General features: G+C 39.5%; 1 protein-coding gene across 1 annotated transcript; it reads right to left on the bottom strand.

Moving 5' to 3' along the window:
- Positions 1-264: 264 nt before the first annotated feature.
- On the bottom strand, positions 265-14,659 carry LMOD3 (leiomodin 3). The gene is made up of 3 exons (XM_036877754.2): positions 14,172-14,659; positions 10,308-11,702; positions 265-3,130 (listed from the first exon to the last, which is right to left on the bottom strand). Exons 1-3 carry the CDS (start codon positions 14,460-14,462, stop codon positions 3,104-3,106), a joined length of 1,713 nt encoding a protein of 570 aa, XP_036733649.2. The 5' UTR covers positions 14,463-14,659; the 3' UTR covers positions 265-3,103.
- Positions 14,660-19,622: the final 4,963 nt, after the last annotated feature.

Below are 19,622 nucleotides of genomic sequence, written 5' to 3'. Positions count from 1 at the left end.
CTTGCCAACTGATTTCATAGATGAATAGAAAACATTTAGGTTTCCCTAACACTGAATTATGAAGACAACTGAAGCAGTACTTACTGAAGAGACTCTGTACGTCCTAGAATCACAAAGCAACAGCAAATGCTGCTGATTTTTCTTGTATTTTCTCAGCTGACCTTGCAGCCTTGATCTCTAGCACGGCGGTGTCACCATGACTTTACAGACATTGTCTGGAATTTGTACCCTTACCCAAATATGAAGAATAAAATTTATCAAAGGTACTTTTGTGAGACTATATTTAATGCACACCTCTGTTAAATATCTGAGAAACTTGGTGGCAACCCTTTAAACCACAGGGATGTACTATACAGCAAAATACAGCTTGTGTTTCAAATACAGTAGTGCCCCCTTGCCGGTGGTTTTGCTTTCCACTGTTTCAGTTACCTGTAGTGGACCGCAGTCTGGCAGCAGAGGATCCTCCTCCTGATACATCCGCCTCATCAGGTCAATAGCAGGCTAACACTAAGTCCCAGGGCCTGTGTCGCTCACCTCACTTCACCTCCTCACACAGGCATTTTATCAGCTCATGACATCACAAGAAGGGTGAGTGCAGTACCGTAAGATATTTTGAGAGAGACCACATTCATATAACTTTATTACGGTATATTATCATTTTTCTATTTTATTATTGTTAATTTCTTCCTGTGCCTAATTTATAAAATTAAACAATCATAGGCATGTATGTCTAGGAAAAAACATAGTATATACAAGGTTCAGTACTATCCACAGTTTGAGGCACCCACTGGGGGTCTTAGAATATATCCTGTGTAGATAAAGGGTGGGGGGGTCCTACTATACTATTTAACACAACTTTAATACTTTATTAATTTCCAGCCAGCATAAAACTGAATTCCAATGGGACCCTTTTTAAAAATATGAATTGGGTTTATACACATATTAGCTCCTATTTTCTACATGGTGAATTTTGCAGATTAAATGCAATAAATTTGGAGAAAATGACAACTTGAATAAAAATATATTCTTATAATTACTAATGGTTGGGGGTCAATTCTGGAAGGAGCATAATAGAAGAATGTAGCATGTAAATGCTGTAAACAATTTACACTTTAAAAACAAGTTAAAATCTTCAAGTGAGATTTTTAAGGTTGGAGTGGGTAGACAGAAAAGCTAATGAATAGTATACTTGTATCTCTTGACAAAACCTGTGTACTAAGGCAGTCAGCTATGAATTGGATCATCTTTTCATTTTGCAAATTTTTGAAATTCTTGTGGCTGTACAATACTGTGAAACACTGTGGTTGTACAAGCAAATGTGTAGAGCTTTCCAAGTTCTCAACTACTAATACCCATTAAGCTTTTAAACATGTTTATGGCATTTTATCCTAGCAGAATTTAGCTTTGTAGCTAAATTCTGTAGAATATGCTGGATACCTAAGACTTTAATTTACTACAGCCCTTTCATAACTATCCTGCTTTGTATGCAAGAATGTTTTAGAGAAATACTAAGTAGGAAAAAACAAAACTTGGCCATTTGCTATTCTAACATTAATCACTTGATTGAAAACTGGAAGTATTTAAATTTGAATACCATTGTACACACCAGCTAATCTTGTAAAAATAGAAAAACCGTATTTCTTCCCAATGGCTTGTTCTTCCAAGTAATGCATTAGGCTGTCACTGTTAGGTCCTTTCTCCTAACCTGTTTTGTTTGTTATGTACCACTTGTGATTCTGTAAGAGGAGAAAGTAGGCAGATTCCCATTATTTGCTCAGGTAAAGAGAGAAAAGGCACCCAAGTATGATTTCCTGATTTCTAGGGTTCATGCCTTTTGTACACAGTATTTCAGATCCTATGCACATAGTAACTAAGTCAGATCATCAAGGGCTCTAGGAACCTAAGAGGAGGAAAGCCCACTGGGGGTTGGTGTTTTCTGGAAGGTTTTTGTGGAGAACTGGGACTTGACCTGGGCTTTGAAGTGTGGTAGGACTTTCAAACAGAGAGCAGGAGGGAAGTCTTGGGGATGTTCTATACAAGGGTCAATGAGAGCAAAGGCCCAGGGTAGGGTGTTTATGAGGAAGCTGTCTCTAAAGCATCTGTGGTAAGTAAGACTGGATCACTAAATTGGGAACAGGCAATAGGGCCTTGAATGAAAGGAAAAGGAATTTAAGTTTGATCCTACAGCAAGTTTCCTTTATAAGACTTGAGATTAAAGTTCAAATTAGATTTACAGACTAAGCTTAAAAAACAACAACAAAACAATAAACAGGTAGGTAAAGCCAAAAGCTTCTCTTATTTATAAATTTTTTTACAAATCTAGCACATTGTCACCCATTGTCCCTATAGGTGTGGAAACAGGAAAGTTTATATATATATATATATATATATATATATATATATATACATGCAGTGTTTGTGTTTCCTGTTACTTTTCTGGAAACTCTTTGTGTTTTCTCTACATCCTGAGGCTTAGAGTTCTGCGCTCCTAGGTACCCCTTACAGAAGTAGGCAGTCCAGGGGAATGGCCAAGAGAGAAAGCCAGGCAGGGTTGGAAACTGTAAATCTCAATGGATTATCCAGAGAAATGCTGATGAACAATTCTTGAAAACATCAGAAGAAACTGGAACTCTCTTCACCCTTCATATTTCCATATAGCCAAACATGATTTGTTCCCTTTAAGATATAAGTGTGATGAATCACAACAGAGGAGATGGAAAGAGAAAAAATGGGAATCTAATAGTAACACCACTACAGTATTTATTATTTACCAGGAGAGAGCAACAGCAAACATTTACGAAAAAACCTTTTTCTTAATTTCAGCTGTTGGAAACATGACTGAATTTCACTTGCATTAGTCAAACTGATTGGAAGTAGAAAATGTTGCCCCTGAATATTATTTCATCTCCTTCCCCTTTCCTTTTTAGCCCTTATTTTGTCATGGGCCAAGCATTCTGCCTGTCACAAAGCACCCCGATCATAGACTGGCTTTGTTCCCAGTTCCACCTCCTGGATCCAGAAGTGTGCTGCTGAAATAATCTCTGAGCTCCAACCCAAGAGTCACTGTTCAGAGCCTTGTTCTTCTGGGTTACGCTGCTGCCTCTTACGCCAGTTCTTTTGGTACCTGCACCTGTGATTTAAGCATTTAAAGAAAAGGGAAAGAATTAATCCAAGAGCTTTACAGTGAAATGACATTTACGGGCCTCTAAGGATGCAGAATGGATCAGGAATTTTGGCCAGAGAGCCCCCCAAATCATGCTGAAACAACCATCACCACCACAGCCACCATTCATTGGGCATTTCCTGGTGACAGGCACTGGGCTGAAGGGTACCACAAGGACAAAAGGGAAGGTGCTGGAGTCGGCCTGGTTCAAATCCTGCTCCTGGCAATTACCAGTTGTGTGTGCGCTGTTGGGCATTAACTTCCTCAGCTGCAAAATGACAGTAACAGTATCTAATTCACAAAGCTAGCTTAAGGATTAATGTTAAGTTAGTAATCAACATTAACATTTACTTCAAAAACATTTTCTCATTTCATCCTACAGCAGCCTGGTAGAGACGGAACAGGCTCAGAAAGGATAGTGATTTCCTACACAGCTAGGCGACAGCAGAGCAGGATTTGAACCCAGATCTGCTTGAGTTCGGTATCCATGCCTTAACCACCAAAAAAATACCACCACATGAATATGAAATACATCTTCTTTTAAAAACTGTTCTTTCCTCTTTGAAGCACACTTCTAATTCAGAGACCCCCACCCCTATCCCAGGGCAGAAGAATCACAAAAGAGCAGCAGGAGTCTGAGAGCAAATCGACTCTTAGCTTTGCTTCATAGGAACCATTTAAAGATAACGCAGGTTCCTAAAGGGTTTAAAGCGGCGTTTCATCTTGGGAGGGTGACTCATCCATCACGGATGTATCTTCCAGAGGATGCTGAAGAAATCTAGAGAACACTTGGCATTGGTAGAATTAGGAGGAAGAATGTTTCTACTATTGCCCATTTCCACTGGCCAACATGCCCATTCTGGCCATCTACCTACCACGGCCCTTCTCGCATCCAGGTCTCTGCCTGTGACCTTTGGCTGGAAAGATTTCCTAACACCCTGCCCACCACAGAGGACCTCTGATAGGCTGCCCAGCCTTCAAACCAAGGGGTCCTTCACGTGCTTCTGACCCTCTCCCTCCCTAGTGCCAGACTATCAGGAGGGGAGGGGTGTGAGCTCACTTTTAGGAGCACTCACCCATAGAGAACACCAACAGTGAAGAACACCAATGAGCAAAAAATACAATGCCAACTGTATTCAAACACAGCTGACTCTTGAACAACGTGGGTTTGAACTGCAGGGGTTCAGATTTTTTTGCACATTTTTTTTTTCAATAAATACACTGGGAAATTTTTTGGATATGTGCAACAGTTTGAAACAACTTTTTCTTTCTTTAGCTTACTTTCTTGTAAGAATACAGTATATAATACATATTACAAAACATGCTATAACTCGACTGCTTATGTTATCAGTAAGGCTTCCCAGTCAACAGGATGCTATCAGTTATGGTTTGGGGGGGGCAAACATAATATGCAGATTTTTGATGGCACTGGGCATCTGTGCTTGTAATGCCCACGTTTGTTCAACAGTAAACTGTAACTGCAAAACTGCAATACATAATTAAAGCAATGTGTTGTGTATATTGTTGAATGGAAAAAAAGCACTTTATATAAATATTATCCCCAATGTATGTTTATATGCAAGGAAAGGTTCCAAATTAATAAAAAAATTTTTAAAAAGTAAACTGTGGCACTGACCCCAGATAGTAAACCCAGAGACATATGGACATACTTAAAATAGATCAAGCTGGTAAGTTGGAGCACTGGGAAAAGTGGAATAAGCGACTAAATAATCACTGATTAGCTATTTGGAAAAGAAACAGAGCAGTCTTCCTTCCTATTGAATCTCTAAAATTTAACCCTTTAACTAATCTCTAATATGGAATATTTTTTTTAAAGCAAAAACTATAGAAGCAGCAATAAATGACAGATGAACATTTTAAAAAATCTTCAAAAGGGGCTATTTCTAGGAAGAACACAAAAGACAAAAGACAAAAACCTTAAAGGAAAAGAATAGCTAGATGGGATGTTGTAAAAATACAAAACTTTCAAACAGGGGAGAATCAACTTGCAGTACTGTTAGGAGGCCCTATTTGTTCTTCAGTTGTTGGTTAAAAACAGTTTTGTTTAAAAACTGTGGATGTTTAGCATTACAACATGCACATACATACACACACTCCCAGACACTGGGGGCAGGTGGGCAGGATGGGAAGACCCATTTCACCAGGAGTTGTTACACTCGGCCCCCTCGAGTTGAGCTCCTGATCTGGGTCAACACCTCAGTGGGTGTCCAGGATGGAGATGAGGGAGACCTGCCTAGAGGAGCTCGGAACTGACCAGGAGACCTGCTAGAAGGGAGCAGAATGTGGGAGATGCTGTAAGACAGGCACAGATGAAGGGTGATGGAGGTGCAACAGAAAAATATTCATGACTGATGTTTTGTTTGGTTTCTTTTTTGTGGGTAAAAAGTGCTATTTCAGCCAAGGTAGTTTGAGCAGAGGGTGGTATGAAGCCAGGAAAGGAAGGCCCTTCAGGAAAAATATCAGATGTGGTTCGCAGTGGATATCACAGAGTTATGATTGTCAAAGTGTGATGTCAAAAAAAGCCGCATCAGAATCATGAAGGAATTGGTCAGAGATGCAAGTTCTCAGATCCCATCCAAGACCTTCTGAACCAGAAACTCCAGAGATGGGCTTCGTAATCTGTATTTCGCCTCCCAGTTGACTTCGATGCAGGCTAAAATTTGAGAATCACCATCATTTAGTTTAGAATAATTGAATCAAAAACTCTTTTCTCCAATAGGTTTAGGGAAATGCTGCTCCTGGTCTGTATAATTCTGACCAACGCATGCTCTTTTCTTTGATATGAGTGTGAATGTTACACTGCTTTCTCCCATGGAGACTCTGTAAGGAGCATAACATCACCAAAGCTATGATCTAGGTTTGGCTTTGGCTCTCCTATAGATTCTCCTGTTCCTTTTTTGGAGGCAAGAAAAGGGAGCAGAAAAAAAAAAAAGAAAAGTATGTGTGTGGGTGGGGATGGCAAGATTGAAGGAGCTTGAAGACAACTCCAGGGCTACAGACCTCAATGTGTGAGAGAACGGAGAGGCGATGGAAAATCGGGAACCAGAAACAACAAGGAGGCCTAAAAAGGAGGAGCTTGACTGAATGAAGATGCTAAGGAAACCCCGGGAGATCTAAGGGAAAGGCAGACATGTAAGGTTATGTGAGAACTGAAACAAAGGTAGAGAAGGTAAAAGATGGTAACACGGGAAAGAGAAACTTTTTGTAATTTATCCCTTTGCAGGATAGAAACCAGAGAAACAAGTTAAAGAGAAAGATAACCTCATAAAACAAGGCAAAGAAGAAATGGCTAGATAGGAAGACTCAGGAGTCTCTAATCCTACATTTTGCGATTGTAACAAGTGCTAATGTGTCATGCAGTCTTTTGGCTAACTACATCGCTTATGACATTATTATACTGGTCTTTCCAAAGGAGAAATTTAGCCCTGGCTAAATTTAGCCCTTCAGGCGACTGGCTGCAAGCAGCTCAGATACACATATGTGAGCCCAAAACCAAACTGAATGGATGGTAAAAGAGTTATATTGCTTTACTGGCACTGAAGCTTGCGTGTGATTCAAATGCAGATGGCGAAAGTGAATTAAATAGTTGTTGCAGATGGGATTTTATCTCAGTAAAAAGTATAAATACTCATTTAGAGGGGTGGCAGTGAGCAGACCACAAAACTTTTAAAGATGAAAGAAAATCATACATGTGTCAAGAAGAGATAAGCCTGCACAAGTCTTTGTTTTGGATGGGCATCACACTGACTCAGTTATTAACTTATAGGGAAATGAATTAGTGATAAGTCAATAAATAAATTCAGTTTGTTAGACAAGACAAACACTTTAAAAAACATAGCTAAACCAACAATAGCAGCAAACACCAAAAAATTCTACAGGAGTCTAAGCAATGTAAATGAGTGAAACAGACCAGGCAGTAGGCAGTAGGCATGGTGGGGACTGAGAAAACCTGGGGAGTCTATTACCTGTATCAAGGCAGAAGCCAATACACAGATTCAGCTGAATGTGTGTCACACAAATACAAGCCCAGTGTGGCCAGATCTGTTTCAACTGGTACCAGATGTCTGGATGTTTTATGTGATATTTAAAATTTTGTATGTTAATACTTAAGCCAAACAAAATAGGCCTGCAGAACTGGCATATAGCACACCAGTTTTCAACACCAGGCCCACAGAACACATTTCTCACACTGAATTAAATGGGAAGATCTTAGAGGAGGTAGTATTTGAGCCAACCGAGTATATAGATTTTCCTTTATTCTCTGCTAGCAACTTCATTTCAGGCATGGGACGGAGAAAGAACAAGCATTAAAATGAAAAAAATACAATTTAAAAATATAAACTGACTGCTTAATGGAATATACTCTAGAAAATTGAAAAATACTATTTCTAAGTCCACAAGAGGAAAATAACTCATCTTTTCTCCTTTTTAAGTTATTTTAGAATAGGTAATTTCTAAGTATGTTTTTGGATATTCAGTGCTCTACTTAGGAGAATCAGAAAACACAAGATTTCAAAATTGTGTTTTAATTGTAGCCTCATACTTGAAAATCCAGGGCTTTAGAGGGTATCTCTGTCTTTCAAGAGCAGGGGAATCCTCAAAGCCTTTCGCTTCTCCTTTCTGAAGTGAGCATTGCTGTAGCTCATTTGGCTGACCCAGAATTCCCCTTCCTACTGGGATTCTGTGATAGCATCACTGATGGCGTTTACAATTATTTCATTGAGCTAAGATGCACATTTTTGGGATTTGTTCACCACCCTGAAACCAGAAAGCACCTTGCGGGCAGCAGTGTTTCACAGAGCTGGCTGCAGGTTCGGGCAGCAACGCTCCCCTAGCCTTCCACACTGCCAGCACTTCCCAGGAGCACCACGCCCCGTGGGGGCGCACACGTGCAACTGTACTGCCACTTACAGTATCTTTGTAAGAATGATAAGGCATGTGTGACAAGATGTGGTGGGCAGTTAGAATTCTTTGCACTAATTTTGAACTTCTGCAAGTCTAAAATGATTTCAAACTGAAAAGAGTAAAGAAGTCTTTTTGAAGTTTACCCTATGATGAGGCCTCAGAGAAGAAATTTACTGTGTATATAGCAAGGCACAAAAACAGCAGTGGGGAGCAAACCCACGGTAGTGAATTTTTGTCAGTGGGGTGATGCGTATGCACATGTGTCTTGCAGAGCATTTTATAGGACCACGCAGGTGAAGTTGTGGAACAGTTTGGACCTGATATACATGCAAAAAGATGCTTATTGCAGGCCAAGCCACAACTGAAAGCAGGGGAATTTGCCAATCTCTCGGAATAGATAAAAGACATTTCAAAGTAGAGGCTGAGAGCAAGACTGTCATTCAAAAATCATTTCAGTGTTTACTTTGCAGCATGTGTCTTTCTTAGTGGGCATTAAAAACAAAACACAACTTAAAATTGATAACATTTTAGAACTGATTGAACATGGAAAATGTAGTACTTAGTAGGGTGTTCATTTTTGTAATTATAACTGGGAATTTATTTTAATGTCTTTTGCTCTAGGACTGGATTCAAAGCTGCAGTGTTCCCAGTTGACTAAAAGGCAGTACCTTGACCTTGAAAATTATAAAACCAACACTGTGAGTTCCCTGAGGTCAAGACTGTACCTATCTTATTTACTGCTCTATCCCTGACCCCTGGTGCCTGACCCATGATCCATGGTACCTAACACATGGAAGCATTACATAAATAGTTGTTGTCTTAATGAGTAAGAGGATGAATAGAATGAAACAGACTCCAGGAAAAGAGATTTGCTCAGTAGAACATGCCCTCAGAAGTCAGGAGGTTGGATCACATGATCACTTGAACTTCATTCTCTTTTACTCTAAACGCACATGGCCACCTTTAATGTAGATTTTAGAAAGAATTCTTTTTATTCTTTTTTAGATTTCTGTTATTTACTGACTGTATGGCCATCAAGGTAGCTTGGATATGCTTTACTGATGACTGGTAACAGAAGGGAAAGAGCTAAATTTCTCTCAAAACAACACCCTGCTCCATCCACTCCCTACAGAGGCCCAGCAGCCTGGAAAATAGCAGGTGCAGAAGGTTGTGACCAAGGGCAGGCAAAGACCTCTTGCCAGACTTTATGTGACCTCTGGTCATATTACTTTGGCTGCTGTCCCGGAAAAATAGAAGAATGAAAATTATAAATACTGCATTACTAGGAGATGAGACTGAGGGACGTACATATGTTTAAAACATCTTGAAAAAATTGTGAATGCCTATGATGAAATAATGACTATTTTGTCAACATTATCTCTTGGCTAAATTATACTCTAGATTCAAAAATAATACAGTTAATTATCAATTACCTGTGGTCTTTGGACACAGACTTCTCAGCCTCCATAAATGCTATCACGGTATGACAAAAAAATAATTTCTGCAATTTAACATGCAAGGAACAAACATTTTCATGTATCAGCAGCAGTAATTGTTAATCACAGCAAATTTTACAACTGAAATAACAGTAAAATATTTTTAAACTATGATTTCATGGCAATGCTAACATGAAGTTTACCATTTGTCTGACCCCTTAAAAAATGAAGAGTACTAATGAAATTACAGGTAGACTCCCTCATTTACTAAAACAAAAACTTTTAAAAAGTGTTTTGGAAGCACTCAGTTATCTAAAATCAACTGGTCTAACTAAATTAGGCTTCATTCTTACTTATTCCTACTGCATGCTCCTCAGGATTGTTAGCTCTGTGTGGCTGGGGTGAATAAAAACATGACCCTGGACTCAGAATTGCATTTCAATGTCAGTTCTATGGCTTCCTAGCTGTATCTTCTTATAAAATCAGAAGAAAAATAATACCTACCTTATAGATTGTTCAGATGATGGGCTAATTCATATAATGAGCCTGGCCTGTAATAAGGGCTCAATAAATGTTAGCTGTTAATATCACTGTTACAGAAGTTATGTAGATGCGTGTGCTTGGGGATAACTGGTAATTCAGATCTACTGGTAATGCAGATAGGCTTCCTCCAGTTACCCCCCATTAGCGAGAATCTCCTTGTATTCAGAGGAACAGGGCACAGGGTTGAGATACATTGATACATTACTGCGGGGCTTGTTTGCCACTGCTCTTTTACTTACAGGTTTAAGATAGGCGACGTTGCTGTGACGGATATCATTCAAGAGCTGATCTCTGGGGGAGATTTCCACCAAGGGCGGCGGCCTATTTCTCGGTACCGGTTTGAGTGTTCTGATCACATCTTTGAGGTTGGTTTTCTCTGGTGCTTCTCTGGCTTCCGGCATCCGAGATTTGCGCTGGATCCTCTTCAGCTTCACCACCCGGAAAGAGTCAGGGTCTGTCCTGTACTGTGGAGGCTGTGATGGCTTCTTCATCGTCTCATTCCGTTGACTGAAGGGGCCCGCTTGGGGGTTGGGAGGCGGAGGAGGAGGCTGGAGGAACTCTTGCATTCTGGAACCGGGCATTGGTCCACCCAACATCTCCCACATCCCAGGCGGCAGCCCCAACCCATTCTCCAACATGGCTATTAGCCTTCTCTGCTCCTTGAGTTGCTGCTGTTTTTGTTCTTCTTGTCTTTTCTGTCTTTGTTTATCCTGATTCCTGGTGAGCAGATTGGTTACCACCATTCTAGGACCTGGAAGCTCAAAATGGTAGCCCATCTTCAGGAGAGTGTTATTTGCCTTCAAGAGCCTGGATATTTCCATTTCAGCCTGGTGGCCCAACATGTGTCTTTGATTGTGAAACCGAAGTTCAGTTAGTGTCTCATTAAACTGGAGACACCTCATGATGGCCACAATTCCTTTACCTGTGATGAAATTGGACTCAATGTTGAGAGTGGTAATACTCCTATTTTCACGCAACATGTTTGCCAGGGCAAACGCTATAGTCTCATCTGCACCCACGTTGGCTAAACTGAAGGTTTTGATGTGTTTGTTTTTCTTCATCGCATTGACAAAGTCTAGTAACATTTCCTTGGGGATGTTTTCAATGTTGTTCAGGTTGAGTTCCTTCATGTCAGGATCATTTTGTCTAACTCGCCTCAAGCTCCCATCTAGGTCCGTCTGGTTTCCTGATGGCCTTGCACTTACCTTCAAAAAACTGGTATCTAGAGCTAACTTCTTAGGATCTAATTTTGATATTTTTTTCTCACTTTTTTCTTGGGTCTCTGGTATGTCTTTCTGCCCTTCAAATGCTTTCTTAGTTACTGGTTGGCAGTTGCTCTCACCATTTCTGATTTGCTCCTTTACTTCACTGTCCTCGGCTCTTTTTGTTTTTTCATTACTCTCTTCACTATCATCTTCATCACTGTCATCTTCATCTTCCCCATCTTCATCTTCATCATTATCATCATCATCATCTTCTTCTTCATCATCATCATCATCTGTTTCTTGGGCATCAGGGCTGCCCTTTGATTCTCTTTTATTTGCAGTGATTTCATTATTGAGCTTTTCTTTTAAATACTGGGGCACATTTTTACTACCTTTGTCTATTTCTTCATGCTGCTCTTCAGTGTCTTCCTAAAAGAGAGGTTTATGAGGGTTAGATTATATAGCAGTGGGGAATATGAAGTACAGCAATAGCTTCTGGAGATAGAAGGATTTATTATTGGGGAGAAAAAAGGAAGCAAGAATTCTCTTAGGAAGAGTGGTAACAGTTAAGATAACTGTGGAGGGGAGCTTTTGGGGGACTTCACTTTTTACATTATATAATTTTAGAGTGTTAAAAAAAAGCTCAAAGTACACATATTAGTTTTGTGAGCAAATGCAATCAAAATAAAGATTAATTTTTATAGGCATATACATACACATTTTTTGGCTATATTTACCTCACTGCATGTCATTAAAATGAAACAGAGTTAATTTTGTTTCCAGATTCTGTATTGATTTTTAAAATGGGGCTCAAAGCAGACTCACAGACTCCAAGAAGGGACTAGTGGTTACCAAAGGGGAAGGGTTAGGGAGGGTGGGTGGGGAGGGAGGGAAAAGGGGATTAAGGGGCACTATAATCTGCAACAATATAGGTAGGTCATGGGGAAGGCAGTACAGCATGGAGAAGACAAGTAATGACTATAGCATCTTACTACGCTGTTAGACAGTGACTGCAATGTGGGGGTGGAGGTGAGGACTTGATAATATGGGTGAATGCTGAAACCACAATGTTGTTCATGTAAAACCTTCATAAGATTGTATATTAATGATACTTTAATTTAAAAAAATGGGGGTCAATTCCAGAAGCAGTTAAAAAATTATTTGTTTTGAAAACCTTATAGAGTTATCTATCAATACATTGGATTTTTTTTTTGTATATAGTTGAATAGGCATCTTTGTACTCAGGAACTCTGGATTACACGATAATTCCTTATTGTCCTAAACGAAATTTACATTCCTAAAATGCTTGCTAATCTGGTATAAGGTGTACAGCAAGTTTCCCTGAAAACTTAACATATTGTGGGGAAAATGAGAGCAGTTTGATATTTTGGAATATATCAAAAACCTTGACTTTGATTTATCTCCTCAGCTTTGTGACAACTGCCCCAGCTACTCTAAGGAAAGCCTCAATACTTTGCCTCCTTTTGGAGGAAAGTGTCTAGGAGGCAGAAGCAGCTACAAAAGGGGAGAGGATTACGCAGACTTTAGAAACAGCTGTTTACTCTGGGAAGGAAAACGCAGTCAGTTTATTAGATTCTTGCCCATCAATTAGAATGCTTTCCTACACAACATGTGTACCTGACAGGTGTCACTTTGCAAACTAATGTAGCAGTCTGAGACACAGATTCCCCTGGGCAAATGCTTCATCGATTTCTCGTAACATTTTACACACTGGAACGGGCACCACAGTCATGGTAAGCACCTAAAGCCTTCACCGTTGCTTCTCTCATCTGTCCCAGCAGGGGGAGCCAACCATCACGCTGTTTAAATGATACCAAGGTAGAAATAATTTTAAAAGTATCCAATTTTCTTTCTCAGAAATTGGCATTCATATAGAATTGGCTTTTATTTCAGTCGTAAAGTGTTTGAAAATTGCACCTTAAACTCCATCCTGGTCAAGCCAGCAACTTATTTCCTTGAGTTCAGTACATGTGTAAACATACTTTCCTGCTCATGAAACCGTTTATAGCTCTTCTTAGGTGCAGCCAGTGTGACAGTAATGTGACAAGATGTACTTCTATCAGCAGGCAAAACTAAAGGACACTTCACTTGGAGTGGGGAATCTCCTCTCTGCTAAGTCATTTTTAAGTGGAATGTTTAAAAAAATTATGCTAATACACAATAAGTTCACAGATTCAGGCACAACACCAGTTTTCATATAAAAATATATTTAAGAAAGAACTATCTTTAGAACAGCTTGGTTACTACCAATTTCTAAATTTATCACTGATACCCAATACACTGTGGTAATACTGGATATTTCGATTGTTTGACTTGGTTTACTTGCAGGGTGAGTGGCTAGACTTCAGGGGGACTGTGATACCATAACAATTTATGTGAAGCATTGCATACATATGCGTGCTAATGTACCCTAGAAGGGGAGGGTACAGAGCTTTTATCAGCTTCTTAAGGGGGCCTGTGAGCCAAAAAAACCCACAAAAAACAAATGAGGAGTTAAGGACAAATCCTCTGGGTTGTAAAGTTAATTCATTATGTATCATTATGAATTCATTATGAATTCTGGTTTTAAGTTAATTCATTATGTAGGGAAGAATGCAGACTTTCCTACACAGCAAATCCCACAGCAATTTTTCTTTTAAAAGAGATATTTAAAAGAAATTTCTACTTTTCTCTCCCAACTATACCATGAAAGTACTTCAGAAACTTCCAGCCTGGCATAGGATTAAACATCAAGACTTAATCTCTAAGTGTCAACAAAACAAAAATACCATGATTTAATCTCTCAGACAAAATAAGTGTCCTGAGAAATGACGGCTACAACAGGGACACCTGCCAGCCATGCAGCCATTTCTCTGTTGTACACGAATCCCTGGTTACCTCAGATGGCGCAAAGGTGACAGGAACACGTTCATCTTCCAGCATGCGTCTGGATGCCTTCTGCCAATACATATAATCAATAAGAGATTTATGGTCAAAGTCTCCTGTTGGTGGCTTGATGGTCTGATCCTTCTGAATCATTCCCACGGGAAGCCTGGGGTCAGGGGCCATGACTTCCACTTCTGAGTGTAGTTTTCTCAGTTCTTCAGGGGATAAATTGGCTAAGATTTCATCTTCATCAATGTCCCCATCAAAGAGCTCCTGATCTGAATTCTTGCTGTGTTCAGACATGATTCTTTTCTATATTTTTCTATCGTAAAAGAAAAGGAGAAATAATCAAAGCTGATTAGAGAAACTCTCAAGAAAGTCCTGCAGGTAACGGGCGTCCCGGGTTCAACACTGCCTTGAGAGAATTTTCCCCCAGAACCCAGTGGTGCTCACTGAGCGGCTGGAAGTGACTGCAGCAAAGCTCATGCTGGATCTATATTAAGCAAGGCTTGACTGGACAGGGTCAGTTTATGGGGCGACTATGCTGCTCCCTTTTTGGCAACTTGAGTCAGCTGTGCAAATCCATCTGACATTTCAGTACAGCTGCTTAGGTTCCCCAGTGAGTAACATGTCTGCAGAAATTAAACGAGCTCTCTTCCTGTATACTCTTCCATTGTCATAGACAAATTCATGCAGCCATACACACCACAATACTACAGCGGAGACCCCTTCTTTTTTTTATTTAAGTGAATAAATCAACTTACAATATTTTGGAAGGAAAACCCAACCACCAACTTGAGTTCTAGTGAAAAATTCATTGAAGATGGAAATCAAGCTCTCGGGGCTTACCTCTTCACTGCGATGTGACTCTGGAAGCAAATAAACCCACACACAGCAGAGCCGTAGTCTGGCTTTGTTATTCATCCACTGAGTAAGCTGAACCTTTCCCAGCTGTCCTTATTTGCATCTAGATCCTGTGATCTACCAGGTGGGGACAACCAGCACTTGTATTTCCACTATGAGTGAGGAGTTAAATATTTTAAATAATTTGTTCTTCTCATTAAGTATCGATTAAGCCAGGATAAATTAAAATAATCTAAATTGAAATGTAAAGATCCCCAAACCATTAAAGTACTGGAAGAAACCGTGAAAGCATTTTTTCATACCTTCAGGAGGCAATATGACAATATTTATCCAGATGACAAGTGTGCATTTCCTCTGACCCAGCAATTCCACTTTTAGGAATGTATCCTACAGACACAGTCCCATGTGGGGGAAGTGACAGGTGCACAGGATTATTCAGCACAGCAAAGTCTAACAAACCTGTGTCTTATACACTGGTCTTTATGTGATAAAGAGTAAAAAATAAAATTCATATTTAAACAAATTTTATTAATGTAACAGACCCTTAGGAAGGTACACAAGAAACCAATAATCTTGAATACTTTCAGATAGAGGGATTATCTGTGAGACAGGGCAAGGAAAAAGAGTTAATTACTGTCTGTACTTTTATATAATTGCCAAAATCTAAACTTTATGGATCTAATGCTTATTCAAAAACATATACTAATTGTATAAATTTAGGATAATGCAGGCAAGCATAAAGAAAATAAAAACTTCCCCTTATCACTAAGAGCTACCACTATTAACATTTGGTTTAACATTCTAGTCCTTTTCTATCAGGCATATGAACTCAATAATATTTTGTCATTTTTTTTCTTACAAAATTAATATTTTTTTCTAGGCTATTGTGTATTCTGGTACTACAAAATTTTTAATAGTTCCCTGTTAATATTCTTTATATTGATGTACTATAATTTATGTAACCAATCCCCAATTGCTGGATATTTGGACTGTTACCAATTCTAACAAACACAAGCAGTTCTTCAGTAAACATTCCTGTAAGGCAGATACTTGTACATGCATGAAGTTATTTCCTTAGGATAAACTGAATACATTTCAAGAAATGAAATTTCTGGGTCAAAGAATATGAAGAAATTAAAGGTTTTTCATTTGAATGGCTACGTTAACTCCTCAATATTATTACAAACTATCCCCAATACAAATATAGACTAAGTTATTTATAAATTATATACATGTTACTTCAATTATTATATGCCTAATTTATATGTATTACATTTATAATGTATAAATATATATGTAATATATACCATGTCAGACAATATTCTTAGATCTATTGTATTTGTAATATTTATAATTTTTTGCATGTTTTTTCTTCCTACCCCAGTGGCTTATACTGAACACCCCAAGGCCAAAGGGCTTTTCATATATATGGCTAGATGATTCCCCAGAAAGGTATCAGCAATTGACTTGAATGATCTTTTATGAAGTAAAGAACACAGGTACATAGTGGCAACTTACTGTTGGCCTCTCACCTGTCAGACCTTCCTCTCATCCCTGTAAAAGGGAAGTAAGTGCTTGGCCTTAGTGGGCAGGGAGGTAAAACATTTTGCAGACAACTGACTTGCAGATGACTGATATCTGCACACCATCATTTCATAGATCTAGTTTTGCAGAACAGTGGTGTAAAGGGACTTGACCAGACCTTTGTGTTCAAGGAGGTTCAGGAAATGTTACATTCTGCATGTGCCATATAAATTTGTAAAGCACATGAGTTTTAGAGACTCAGAAATCATACATGCAAGAGACCCATGTTTTTAGTCCAATATTCCTCAACCTTATTAAGTCAGGCTTCTTTTTCCTTTCACAAATCACTTATTAATATTCTGTGCAATTAACTTTTCAAAATTCATACTCTGGAAAATACTGATCTAAATATCAAAGAGGAAGAGTTGGTATCAGTCTGTTGGATGCACATCCCACCTCCACTCCTTGGCAGGGATGGGACATAGCCACTCAGCACAGCTTCCTCACCACATAAAGGGACCTGAGAACAGTATTTACCATACGCAATTACTCAGAGAACTCAATGGGGCTATGTGTGTGTGTGTATATATATATATAAATCAAGTAGGATGGTGCAGGGTAGAGTGAGCCCTCACGAAATGTTAAATATGACTAGTCTCATATTTCATGGATAACCACAGAAATATTTAAGGAAAAACAAAGGCAACTGTAACGTACCACATTTTATAAGCCACTTCCATGATCAAATTGATCGTTACTAGCAATAAACAAAAAGGCTTTAAAAATTTTCATTGCGTTTATGGAAAAAAACTCAGAGGCTTTTCAATGGATCGTGTATAAAGAAAATAGAAATGTAGTAAGAACCTCTCGCAAGAAAATGATCCCAATAGTTGCTGGGGTTAGCTTTCAGATTCAAATTCTATTCTGGTGACCAAATTTTTTTTTTGATGTTCCAGTAGATTTAGGACTTTCTGTAAGTGGCGCTCCTTAGCTAACTTCCATCTTGCTGAACGAGCTTAGGAATTGAGCTGCTCCCACTGCGCATTTTACCCATATGCTGACACGGAGGGTTTGGCTAGTGTAATCGGTCCCGTTTGACACACACGACTTACTTGCGCTTTCTCTTAAAGATGTTCTGCTGCCACCTCAGCAGCTTCTCACATCAGGTGCCAGCTATGGTACCAAGAGGAAGTAGCTAGAGAGAGGGTAGCTGCTTGAATCTCATAAGCAGACAGGGCGGCACAGATCAGAATCTCTGGTGGAGGTTATCAAGCACCTGGATGCCCTGGGATGCACCCAGAAGCTACTGAATCAGAGTTCTTAGGTTTGGGTCCAGCAATCTGTACACTTTGAAAGCTCCCCACCACACCCTCATTGCAGTCACTGTCCATCAGCGTAGTAAGATGCTATAGAGTCATTAGTTGTCTTCTCCATGCTGTACTGCCTTCCCCGCGACCTACCTACATTGTGACTTGTAAGCCATTCATCTTACCTATCAGGCTCAGAGAGCATCTGATGAGGTGCAGGACACCCTACCCCAAAATGGCACCTTGGCATACTGAATACCTAAGCTGAAGGAACTTGAGGAAGGGCAAGTGCAGGAAGGACCCTCTGACCTCCTCCAGGAGCAGTCGTAAGCCCCTCATGTGAGAGGTGCCCACCCTATGCCAGAGGAAAAGAACATCCTTACCTTTGAAGACAGAGGGACTTTGAGAGGAACGGGAAGGACAGGCCTTCCTAAGCTTCCCCTATTTGCTATTTTCTCATTCCCTTTTGTCCTGTCATGTTTTTCCATGACTTTCACTCCTCATGAGACTTAGCATAAAAACACTCATGGTTAATGTTTCTTGAGGTCTTCATTTCCTTATGAAGGCTCCTGTCCCATGTAAAACTTCCATTAACTAAATTTGTATGCTTTTCTTTTGTTGATTTGTCTTTCATCATTCCACTACACAGGGTCCCAGCTGGAGAACCTAGCAGAGTAGTAGGAAAAGGACTTTGTTCCTCCTCTACCCTGGCCGTGTCACCCTTTGTACCTCAGTTACTTTATCTGTAAAAGTGAGATAATAAATGTATCTACTTTATAGGATTTTTGAAAATCTAAATGATATAATCCATGGTAAAAGCTTATTACACATTAGCTATTTATCACACTCCTCACAGATAAATTGTGTGATCCATTTCTGCCTAGAAACTGCCTGATACCCAACAAATATTGTTCAAGATTGTTTCAATTTTATTTTTTCCCAAATAGCACACTAAATAATGGGAAAGAACTGTGTAAAGCTTGATACATTTATGAAAAGTCCTGATGGTAAGAGGGAGCATTTCTTTCTTGCAGCCACTGATCTTCCATCCCCCATTCATTCAGGATGGGGAAGACTAAAGATAAGTCATTTCGGTCTGCAGCCCCAAGCACTACAAATGGGCACAATTTCTATAAATGGTTCCCAAATGTTACTAAATAAATCAGCTCTCTCCTGTTTTTGGCATGCTACTCTCTTAGGCAATTCCATTTGGATGCCAAGAGTCTGCTCCCTGGTTGCAAACTGCCTGGAGATTTTGTGAGCAAGCAAGCAATGCCTGGCTCTCTCCTCCAATTTCCCTGACCCGTGGCTCCACCGCCTCAGGGTGGACTATTAAGTTTACAGGGCAAGTGCTTCTCTAGAGACAAAATACCCAGCATTGCTTTGCCCAGACCCCAGAGCAGAATGAATTACAAGAGGTTATTTACTATTTTGTCTTGTTTTAAAAGTCATTTCAAAATTGATTTCATTTTGGTTTCATTTGAAAGGTAAATTAATATTATATACTTCTCAAGGGTGTGAGGATGTTACTCCACTACGACTACACTGCTACTACATTAAACATTACGGATACTGAGGTTACTGCTGTTATCACCACTCCCACCATGGCCACTACCATCACCGCTCCTGCGGCTACTATTGATACTATTACTGAGACAGTCTGCCGCCACCACTAAGGTAGTAATTCTACAGCAGCCACATGCTAATATTTTTTGAGCACTTAACTTCACTAAGCCTGTGAAAAGTGCTTTATATATGCTATATCGAT

The sequence above is a fragment of the Manis pentadactyla genome, chromosome 1 (genome assembly GCF_030020395.1).
Source record: "Manis pentadactyla isolate mManPen7 chromosome 1, mManPen7.hap1, whole genome shotgun sequence".
NCBI lineage: Eukaryota > Metazoa > Chordata > Mammalia > Pholidota > Manidae > Manis > Manis pentadactyla.
This window is presented reverse-complemented; position numbering and strand designations above follow the sequence as displayed.